Source organism: Protopterus annectens, chromosome 9.part0 (assembly GCF_019279795.1).
Source record: "Protopterus annectens isolate FY-2018-M chromosome 9.part0, PAN1.0, whole genome shotgun sequence".
NCBI classification, from domain to species: Eukaryota; Metazoa; Chordata; order Ceratodontiformes; family Protopteridae; genus Protopterus; species Protopterus annectens.
The window spans coordinates 1,333,953,633-1,333,965,957 of record NC_056743.1 but is presented as its reverse complement, the minus strand read 5'-3'; the positions used below and the strand labels follow the sequence as shown (position 1 = coordinate 1,333,965,957).

At 37.5% G+C, this 12,325-nt stretch overlaps 1 protein-coding gene across 1 annotated transcript in view; it reads left to right on the top strand.

The window, feature by feature from the left end:
• The first annotated feature begins 512 nt into the window (after window positions 1-512).
• Window positions 513-12,325, top strand: part of STAR (steroidogenic acute regulatory protein) — a 52,450-nt gene continuing 40,637 nt past the window's right edge. Inside the window, exons 1-4 of the mRNA XM_044084305.1 lie at window positions 513-632; window positions 2,271-2,384; window positions 5,774-5,901; window positions 8,193-8,351. Coding sequence (XP_043940240.1) covers window positions 569-632; window positions 2,271-2,384; window positions 5,774-5,901; window positions 8,193-8,351 — 465 coding nt within the window. The 5' untranslated portion in view covers window positions 513-568. The remainder of the gene's footprint in view (window positions 633-2,270; window positions 2,385-5,773; window positions 5,902-8,192; window positions 8,352-12,325) is intronic.

Genomic DNA, 12,325 nt, shown 5'->3' with positions numbered 1-12,325 from the left:
TGTTTTTCAGCTAATTGATATATATATATATATATATATATATATATATATATATATATATATATATATATATATATATATATACATACATACACATATATAAGTCATACAGCATTCTCTTCTTTTCAGAGATGCAAGAAATCCTGAAAAGAAGAAAGAGGGCTTCGCAGTGTGCCCTGTTTTCATCTTAGTCAAGGATAAGCATGCTAAACAAGTAACCATTACTGGCACAGGCACACCATCCAAGAATTGTATAGATTTAATGAAGCCTCTTGCAACTGTTAGCCATAATCACTGGGTCAAGGAAAATGATCTATTTTATCTTTTTATCTGAGTTGTTGCTAAATTCCCAAGTGACAGAACTGCAGAGAAATGTTTTTGTCCTTGCTCTCTGGGAACTAGCTATAAACACTGCCTTTCCTAATCATGTGTAAAATATCATTACATCCTTCAGCAATGAGATATATAAGCAACAAAAACTGAGTTAGACGACTCAATACATATATGCACAAGCTTGGAGAAGATAAAGGAATTCAGCTATAAGAGGAAACAGAAAACAGCAAAGACAATGCTGCCAGCAACCTTCAAGCTGTGTGCAGGAATCTCATACCAGCACATGAGAAATATGACAGGTAATGCTGAGAAGTCTTAAAACAGGATTTCAAATGTGTTTTGAAAAGACTTTAAGACTAAGACAGACTGAGCTAGTTGATTCTTAGTAAGGAGAATGAAGGAAAAGCACTTAAGCTTTTTTTTCTACTTTTTTTTTTTACTTCAGCTGCTGTTAGAGTATATTAAATTCCAACTGTGGTCTGGTTTCTCCTGTACTGTTATGGTTAAAAACGTTAAGCAGAATTATTTAATATCATACACATTTGCTTTCAATAACTACCCCAACCCTAAAAAAAAGAGCATTTCAAAGTATCTTTTCAAATGAATTAATTTTTATATTGTAATGTTACACGAAACATTTTTCAGTGGCTTGGTCATAGCATAAACAGTTCCCTTTCTGCTATAGTCATGGTAAAGTATGAAGTCACCAACAAGTTCTTCGTGTAAATATTTTTATCATACAGACTATGAAATTAACTTGTGTTATAAACATGATGTTTTTCTGGTGTGTTAGAAAATGATTTTCTTTCAGGAAGTTCTGAAAGTATATTTTTACTTCTAGTCCCCTTAAATTAAAATCTGTGATTCCAGCATCTTCTGACTGAGTGCACCTCAACTCTGTTCAGCCTAGATGTACTGACAAGAATATTCATATTCAAGTCTATTCAAACAGCTGTTTTTATTACCACCAAAGGTTCATAGGTTGGTACTAGGCTATCAGCCCTAGGGCCTATACAAGCCTAGCCATAACAATTCCCTGGCTATTTCTTCCCACACTATTTACTTCCCTGGACCCCTGTCTAGCAGAGCGACTGACATGATCCCCGGGGTGAATTTCCTTTCTCCCATCCAATCGTCAAGGTTCCCCTTGAAGAGGGTCAAATAGGCACTCTGCTTGATATGTATGGGCAGTCTATTCCAGAGTCTGGGGAGTCTCTGTGTCAGGAAGCTATCCCTCCAGCATGTTTTGTTTATTGTGATGACAAGGTTTAGATCCCTGGAGTGTGTTTTCTCTGAGGGATTGGGATTTCTTTAAGTGTAGCATGTCCAGCAGCTCTGGGTTTGACATGGCCTTGTATGTTAAGCAGAGAACGCCTCTGAGTAGACGATATACGACAGAGTATAGCTGGAGTTTTTTAAGACACAGACGAGTTGTACACAAAGCAACTACACTGGCAATTTAACCTCCTCCTCCTGCTACCAGTACCAAAAAGTAACAGTAATGCTGCATTGGGGGTGACACAGCTTTAGTATTAAACTCCACACTGCACCTGTAGGCAAAAGATAGGGATAATTCAGAATTTTGATAAGAGATGCAAATCATTCAGAGATGACCTTTATGGTTTACACACTTTCTGAGACAGGCTTTTATTGCTAGCAAAACTGGAACCCGTATTACTTGCTATGCACAGCTCATTTTATCATGTAAATAGTAAAGTATTATTCTTGGAAACTTACTGAAACACCAACAGGATTTTATTTTCTCAAGGCATTCACCTACCATTTTATAGTGGCAAATGATGTACCATTTATTTTTAGCTATGAAAGCTTTGTTGTGTACCTATCATAATTAGTGTTTGTACCCATGAAACATTTGTAAAAGCATCATTGTTTGAGTCACCAGTAAACAACAGTGATTTTCCAGTTTAATTTTTCAGCCTTGAGAAGAACTGCCACTGTTGCCATCACTCAAGAACTGAAGCGACAGCAGCTTACAGGAACAGGGCCTGGTCAGTGGGTCAGTCAAGTGCGGAGAAGAAGCTCAATTCTCAGTAAGTAGAACAGATTATTTTGTCTGAAACATGCCATGCCTTACTTTGCTTCAGCATGAACTTCAGTAACACCTCCGTGCACAGTCTGGACTGCAGGTACATGTTAAGAAATATGCTGGTGCTGCAGAACTGTTAAATACAACTCAGTTAGGGGCAGCAACCTGAAATGACAATTTGTATGAAGTGCTACAAATGACAATGTGCCTGTTTTATTGATATCACAGAATATTCATCTTAGTATGCTTTGCAGGCATAAAACAGTTCCTGTGTGTTGGAACATAAAACTTGCAAGCTGGCAAACTCTGGTTTAATATTACTACAGTCTTTGCAGTCTGTGAGAGACTATAATGAAAGGTTTATATGGATTAAGGGACTGAATAAAATTATGGTAGCAATATACACTTCAAAATGCAGGAAGACCTGGGTGGCATAAATTTAGATTAGAATAAAAGACAGGATTTTAAAATTAAGTTAACAAAATATTTTGTAGGGTATTATATACAAGGAATGGTACATCAGAATAGCTTTAACGCTAACACACTAATGAATTTTGTAGTTAGGTATAGTGCAAGTTAGAACAAAAGATAGATATTTGTAAGTTAAACTAGGATTCGAGGAAGATAAGTAGCCAGACTAAATGCCTAGCAGTCATATTTTATTATTGTCCTTTCATTGTTCATTGGCAGTTGCACAACTGTTCGACTGTATAAACTCGTTATAGCACTTTCGTCCATTTACTGTAAGTCTGTCTTTCTCATATCCTCCTAATGTAACTTAGTACACACACCACACTGCCCATACTGCCCCACAGAACCCCCACTCCTCCTGGGGGACTTGCTTTCAAGGTCATTTCTGCTGTACTTCTCAGAATCCATCTTGTTAAACCTGCCCAGTAGCTACAATTTCATTTAACACTGTGGATAGTTTTAGGCCATCTGTTCAAATCTGCTATCTGAAGACCTTCATTTTGCCCAGACTACAGTTGTTGATCTAAAGTGCAGTTTAGTTAGCATAAACCACCAAGATTTGTTTGTATGGCAGCAAACGTCCTTTTTGTGAATTACTTTAAGGCACAGCTTACTATTGCCTTGGCACATCAAATGTTATATACTGGAAACCAGAAGCTGGTAAATGTTTTTCTATGTAGCCACATCCTTTATATCTATATCTATATCTATATCTATATCTATATCTATATCTATATCTATACCTATATCTGTACCTATACCTATAGCTATATCTATAGTTATACCTATACCTATATCTATATCTATACCTGTATCTATACAAACACAAGCAAAGATTTAATAGGGGATATTATTTTTAAGCTTTTAAATGCTTGAAAGTATAGGTACCTCACAACCACAGCATATATAATTGTGCTTAGTAGAAACAAAGAGCACACAGTAGTATATGCACAACAGAATTATAACAGTGAAGTTGCCATGATAGTATAACAAAACTGATCTGCTCTGCATCTCAAGCCCTGCAGAAAATTCTCCAGAAAGGGGTTTAGGGTTGATTCTAGTGACATAAAAGTGAATTGCCAATGACTGTTAATGGCATATTGTTCACATTCTTTCTTTTGCTGGGTCCAAAGGAACCAGTATTAATACTTGTCTGTGAATGAAGGCAGCATTGGATTATGTTCTAAATGTAATGTCACATAAGGAGGCAGATTTAACGTTTTGTGCTATTAATACTGCAAAAGGATGGGCTTCACTATAACAGTGAACAAAATTAGATGGATATATACAGAAAATGGAGCATGTTGTTTATTAACCTCTTTCTTCTAACTTGTATTATGATGTTTAATTCGTTTTAGCTTTTATTCCAGTGCTGAAAACATTCTACTTTATATTTTGGCAGTGTCATCACTGTTTTCATTAGATGTAAATGAAGTGCTCCTCTCTACAAACTATCTGAATCAATAAGTTAATTCATATGGGTTTTTATTTTTGTTCTGTTTACACAAATTGGTCTACACCATGAGTAAGTAGAACAAAGCAGCACATTTCAGGCAGAATGAGATTAGAATGCACTATGGATATACAAATTTTATAAATAACAAGTATTTAATTTATTTATTTATTTAACTAGGTAAAATCCATTATGTACTTTTTCGGCAGTGAACCTGGAGTTTTTGTTCTGGCTTAGTCACACAGCCTTCAAACTAAGACTGCGGGAATCACACCTAGGTCCATATGATGAACCTGGTTATCACGTCTGTCCTAACTCTTTGTACCATACTACCAGATGTACCATCATCCTTTCTGTGAGTAACTAGCAAACAGAATAAGATGGCATCTTAAATCCATCATGGAGGAATGTGAGGGGAATACATTTCTGGCACGAGCTAGTCCTGCTTCGGTCAGGTGTTAAATACCACAAATCACTTCATAAGAACAACCTATTTATTGTAATAGGTAACAATTAGCAGATAATGGAATGAAGTCTGAGTATTAAAAATGCTCAGCTCCAAGGGTAAAAAAGGGCAGGTTACATCTAGTTATAGTATGTGATGAGCAGGAGATAGAGGTTCTAATTTATCATCCCATTACACAAACTAGAAAGAAAAAGAGTATGCAGCAGTGATGCGACTAAACCATGATATTTTGTCACTCCCTAAAAGATCTGCAGACCTAGTATCCTTTTCGTTATGTTAACCATTCATGCTTGCTGCCTACTTATGCCACTCAAGCCCTTAGGTATATAGCACTTACGCAGAAAATGTATGTAACATTAGTTAGGACTAGTTATATGCTATGCAAATGTGTGCAAAAGCTCTATTCTTCTGATCTTACAATGGGTAGTGGGGGGCTGTGATAATATACCGCGAATGCATCAAGGGATTGTCAGTGCGGTCAACATGGCTGGTGATCATACTGACCCAATATTTTTATTTATTATTTATTTTATTTTTACATTTGTTAACTGGGTTAGTCCGACTGGGCCCAGAGAGCTCTTTTTCAGCGGAGACCCAAGGAGAAAAGCTCCAGGAAAGTAATTAAAAAATAAAAAAAAACTAATAATTCAAGTTGTAAGATACTTAGTACAAAAACAGAGAGAAATATACAATACAAATATATACAAGGCAAAAGTACAGTATTTTGAGAATATAGTAACAATATGAGAAATTTGGTTAGCTTTAAGTTATTTACAAGGGATATAGTTTTATACCCACAGGGGCAAGAAATACTTGTTATGAAACAAAGTACATGCCATTGACTATGGGAACAGGAATGCATTTTCTGCTGGTGATAACATGGGAAGGACAAAGACATCAACAGGGAATATAGGAATGCAAGAGGCCAAGCATGCAAACAAGAAGTGGCATTTTACTCCTGCAATAACTTTTTCACAAATCATTCTATCTACTGCCATTTCAGGTTCTAGGACTGAGGAGCGTCCCTACAGTGAAGCAGAAATGGCATTTGTCAAACAGGGTGAGGAAGCCTTGCAAAAATCCATCAGCATTCTCAGTGATCAGGAGGGATGGAAGACAGAAATTGTAACGGTAAGTATGTTTAATTAAGATGATAGTGTGTTTAGATATACACAAGGCAAGACTACATTCTGCTATCTGGAACATTTAGGTCTATTTCTACGTCTCAGAGTGCCACATTTACAACTAGATAGAACCCAGCTAGGTCACATGTTTACTTTGAAATGTACTGATCAGAACAAGAACACTAAGCCGATCATCCTTTCTAGCTACAGTGTCAAAGGGGTAAGAAGACTCCAGCTGAGAAACTAAATTAACACAGCAAAATCCCAAACAGTAAACTAAATTGTGGTATTCTGATATGTTATCAGAGCAGTAATGTTCTTTTTTATAAGATGGCAACAAGATATATTTAAGACCCTATATATATATATATATATATATATATATATATATATATATATATATATAGGTGGTCAGCTAAACCAAAAATCATTTATAGGAAGCTCTTCTTACAGGAATGGAAGTAACCTTTTGCTGACATCAATTGCTACATGGGCAACTGTAGAGTACAGATGACCAGTGTCTTAACAAACTTATGGTTGAGATGGTCTTCGTCCTGAGGTAGAGGGGACCTAGTCGATAATGTAGCAGGATAACTATCTGGCCTGCTCATCACCTTATTAATAGAGATACCACAGGTCTACAAGATGTCCCCTACAGTGCCTAGTAATGAATTTTAATTAGTTCTTTAAAAAAAGTACCATAATAAAAGTTGGGCTGAGTTGAAAGTAGATTAAAGGATAAGTGACTTGCGCAGAACTTCATGTGTTCAATTCTGAGAGAGAGGATGGATGACTGCTTTATGAGAGAGACATTGGGAACAATGATGATTTTTAGTAGGTCCTGCAAGTTAACTCATGGAAATAGTATCCAGTCAAAAGAAGCTGATAAAATACCATTTATCAAAAGGGAAGCTTATCTTCAGGGGTTGTATGCTATAGTGGAGTCTGCTGTACAAGTGAATGGGGTTTGCACACTCAGTCTCCTGCAATGGAGTATAAGGGACTTTCCCTTTTGGTAGAATGCTATTTATTTAATTTCCCTTTGGCTGAATGCTATGTTGATTTGATGAAATCTAGCATCTCATCAGCATTCTTATGCCTGATCATTTTTACTGATTAGGTGACAAACTGGAGGATTATATAGTAGACAGTCTGTGCTTGCATTTCAGCATGGCGTTTGCTCTTTTACTACTTGGGCAGCTAATGGGGTGGCTCTGAAAAATGTGCCAGCTGGAATACAATGTTAACATTGATAATAAAAGGACTAGGGGATTTGTCAGCACTGAGGACAATAATGAGAAGGGTACAACAGGGATATCTGCCAAGGTGCGCATTGGTTGGCTTCTACACAGCTGACTTTTCACCTGGAATTCGCATCAAACTTTGCTTGTTTGTAAATAACCTAAATCTGGTAAAGGGCTGGCCGTGACATGAGGACTAAGAGGTCAGAGTAAAGAGGCTTAGGGTGGCAGAATAACCTGAATAAAATATAGGACTGGTCATAAACACAGCAGCTAGGGTTTGATAAGAAGAGCTACAAACAGATGTATTCTGGTGGAAGAAAGAGGATCAGAGGATGGACTAAAAGCCTGGAAAGGTTCGGTCAAGCAGCTTTATGAAAAATGGATGCGTAGGTACTCACTAAGGGTAGCATGGGTAGATCTGCTCCAAGTATGAAAGTGGGAGCACCAGACAAGAGGATGCTGGGATACCCAGTAAGCGAGATCCCTCCCAGAAGTACAGAAGCATCCCTCTCCCCTATACAGGCACTGGTCAAGCAAAAATCATTCTTAAAGTAGGTTATATGATTGTTGCAAACAGGCCCAGGGGACAAAGATGTCCCAGGAATTGAAAAGTAACCCAAAAGATGAGGATATATGAGTGTGTGTGTGTGTGTGTGTGTGTGTGTGTGTGTGTGTGTGTGTGTGTGTGTGTGTGTCTCTGACTGTGTGTCTGTGTATAAGAAGGGTAGTGTGAAAGGAGTATATAATACTACAACAGTAGATTTTCCAGTTAAGGAGTGGTAGAGAAAGAAAACAGTACAGTCTTAGAATGAGGAAGGGGTTCAGGGGTGGTGTATGGAGATAGTTCTTTGTGGTTAGCACTTTATTACCGGTGGCTGTGGACAGTAAGACTGTAGACAACTTTGGTGGGTTGAAGAGGGCACCTAAGGATAGTGAAGTTGGTGGGGTAACCGAGCTGAAGAGATACTTCTTCGGTCAAGCAGAGTTACTAAATAATGAGACCTATTTGTGTTATTTCTGTCTATGAAACCCATACCTGCTTTTATTTCTGCAGGTCACAGGTGACAAAGTACAGAGCAAAGTGCTGCCAGACATTGGGAAAGTCTTTCGTCTGGAAGTTATTCTAGACCAGCCCGTAGACCATCTGTATGGAGAACTGGTGGACAAGATGGAACAAATGAATGAGTGGAATCCCAGTGTCAAGCAAGTAAAGGTACAGCAAATTATTCCTCAAAAAGTTAATTTTAGAAAATGTTTTGTCTTCTGGAACCAACATTTTTAATGTCTCTGCCTGCACTACCTATTCAGCCATGTTAGAATTCCCATGTTAGGAAGCAAATGCAAGTGCTGTGTATGGCTAGTTGCAGATAAAATAACTCCAGTGATGCTAGCATTGCATATGTTTGACTTCTTTTACAACATTACACATTGGTTTATTACTCAACAATGCATCTGTCAGGCAGTGTAAGCATAATCATTGTCAGAACTCTGCACACATATGTACCATAGACAGTGGTCTTGTATCACAGCACATAATTCTGAAAGTATCCCATCATACACTTTACAGCTCTCAACGCTGCCTTAATGCAATATGAATAGAACTTCATTCCGCTAGAATAAGTAACATTTTTTTTTAGTTCTAACATCCCTGACACCTATCTAGCTTACTGATTCTGGACTGAGGCTTTGCAAGAAGGAAAAGTGGAAAGATCACAGGAACCCAGTATGATGGCATGTTCATAGGTGTTTACTAGGCTAATGACCACAGGGGGCCTTTTTAAGCTTAGCCATGCATTCCAAATCTCTGACAAGTTCTGATACTCTTGACAAACTTGATAAATGCGAGTGTTTATTATTAAGCCATACTGACAGTCTTGCTCAACACCCAGTGTGTGAATGTCATACAAGTGCTTACTGGAATGTCTCTTGTCTTGACTGAGGACTTACGATCTTAAGCAATGAATCCCAAACCATTGCTGGGATAAGTGAGATGGCAAACATTCAGCTCAGTCTTTATCCCACACCTTTGCCCTCAGGAATTATGACCACTACCTAAACCAAAGTAGCCTTGCCCACAGTTAGAGCTCCCTCTCTGTGTCATGGAACCAGCAGGCCATGAAATATGTTTTTGTACACAAGACCTATTTGTAAAGTAGTAATAAGCATTCAGGACTGGAATATACTATTTAGATACATTATTTTGGCAATAAGGTAAAAATGCAGTTTCATATCACAAGTATTGACAGATCATTTAAAGCCAGTAAAAAACATTAGAATATAGTAACACCCACCCTGAATTAGGGAGTTACACTACTCAAAACTGCATACAGGAGTAGATAGCATTCACCAGAGACCTGGCTAAAAATATATTGGTGGTATCCCATTAGATGTATAGGTATTCCTCCCCCATGGAAAAGCTGTTGAAATGTCTTCCATATCTTTACACAAAATGGTTACAGAGATGGAACAGATGGATTATTGCATGACAACCTCTGTCAAAAAAGGATCAAAAAGGTTACAGAAATTCTAAATGATATTCCACAGTGGGTGTCTGGCTCCTCAACACATTACTAGGAATATCTCTTTGAATGGAGAAACAAAGAAATAAGGTGGTCCAGTGGGTAAAGCCCTCCTTACATGAGAGGTGTGGGAGGCATGCTTCACATATCAAACTGGGCCATGCTGTTTTTTTACCCCAAGTTTCTGAAAACTTTCTGAATAATATCAGTGAAGTGAGTATCAGTTTAATGTACCATAACCAAATAAACATTGTCCCTGGTGCGGTGGTTAACCAGAAATGTTAAGGAAAGGCAGTATAGGATCATCAACAGATATACAGACTGATACCCTCTCACCCAAGTTGTAGTGTTAGAGAAAAATGTATGCTCCCACATGAACTATGGATGTGAACATGTCAGTACAAAAAACATGTTTTTTTCTGTTTGTTTTCATTTGCTTAACTACAGTTTTGGTAACCATACAATCCCACATGAATGCTACTAAATATCTTTCAGGGCAAACCCAAGAAGACCCAGTCTATCATAGTACTACCATGTAGTAATGTGACATTTTAAATACAAAATAGTTGAATAAATACAAAATAAGAAGACAAGAAACCAAACTGCAGCAAACAATGAATGTAGAGTTGCACAACCCCTCTCATAAATGATATGGAGATACAGTACAAGAGATGTTCAACAGTTCAGAGTGCCATAGATCGCATCCGTATCAGTGCTTATTGAGAAAATCAGACTTGATTATAGAGAGAGTGAACAGGAATTAGGGATGGGGTTCTGAATATTATGGGAAAGACATTTTATTATGGGAAAGACATTTTCAAATGGAAGGGATAAATCACCTTAGCACTTTTCCTTCACTGCAGAATAAATTCTCCTGCCATGAAGCAGAACTCTAATCTGTAATCATTGTAAACTTTGGGGTAGAAATCTAAATACATTTCCTGCAAGATTTTTAAAATACATTGTATAGCTAGCACAGAACAAAATGTTAAGCACTTTGTAATTAACTCAAAGTTTTAGCAAGGTCAAACCCGCATGTGAATCTCTACATAGTACTTTTACTAGGGAAAGCTAGTAGTATCAAACCTGTCTGTCCTTTAATGTGCCATATCAAGGATCACCTTCATTACATTTAGTGAACAGACCTATCCCATGCAGCAGGGTAAAACAGGAAATAGAGCATACTGTACCACTTCTCCCCTGGGATTATAAAGCAGACAAACATCTTGGTCAAGCTCAAGGAACTTGTAGATATTACATAGCATATAAAAGATGTGGGCATGCTAGGTCAGCTCTTGGTCTGTTTCCAGGATGATCCCCAAAGTATTACACTCTTTCACAGCCTTAGTAGACTGATCTTTCTTGTATATAATCTTCACTTGGACATTGTCATTCACAATTTCCATTGCCAAACAGTATCACTACTTTTAAGCGAGTTAGTAGTAAGTATAAGTATCTTTAGTAGTAAACCATTGTCCTGGGAAGCCACAGTGATGCAGCGGTTAGCATTGCTGCCTCACAGCAAGAGGTTCTTGGTTCAATTCTCAGCTGGGGTGCCTTCTGTGCAGAGTCTGCATGTTCTCCCTGTGGTCGAGTGGGTTTCCTCTGGGTGCTCCAGTTTCCTCCCACATCCCAAAGACATGCTGTAGGTGGACTGGATGCTCTAAATTGGCCCTAGGTGTAAGTGCATACGTACATGTGCCTTCTGTGGAAGGTTGGGCACCAGGCTGACAACTCGACACTGTAAAACTCCACTGCCAATCATGAGAGGACAGGTGATCTGCTGTGGCGACCCCTAAACAGGAAAAGCCGAAAGAAGAAGTAGTAAACCATTATCCTAAGCGAGTTAGTAGTAAGTATGAGTAACTTTAGTAGTAAACCACTACCCTAAGTGAGTAAGTATAAGTAATTTTAGTACTAAACCATTACCCTAAATGAGTTAGCAGGATATATAAGTAACTTTAGTAGTGTACGTATAAGTAATTTTAGTAGTAAACCATTACTCTAAACAAGTTAGCAGTAAGTATAAGTAACTTTAGTAGTAAACCATCACCCTAAGCAAGCTAGTAGTAAGTATAAGTAACTTTAGTAGTAAACCACTACCCTAAGCGAGTTAGTAGTAAGTATAAGTAACTTTAGTAGACCATAACTTAAGAAAGTTAGTAGTAAGTATAAGTAACTTTAGTAGAAAATCATTACCCTAAGTGAGTTAATAAGTATAAGTAATTTTAGTAGTAAACCATCACCTAAACGAGTTAGTAATAAGTAACTTTAGAAGTAAATCTTTACCCTTAGTGAGTTAGTAGTAAGTATAAGTAACTTTAGTAGTAAACCATTACCCTAAGTGAGTTAGTAATAAGTATAAATAACTTTAGTAGTAAACCATCACCCTAAACGAGTTGGTAATAAGTATAAGTAACTTTAGAAGTAAATCATTACCCTTAGTGAGTTAGTAGTAAGTATAAGTAACTTTAGTAGTAAACCATTATCCCTCCAAGGAGCAGAAGCCAAGCTGAAGTTCGAACTGGACCATGAGGTTCTTCACATAAAAAAGAATATCATTCACATAATTAAGTAATTTACGAACACAGAGTAATTATATAATGCCACTATCTTCCATTTAACAAATGATGTGCTACTTGCCGTTTTTCATGAAACTCATTCCTTC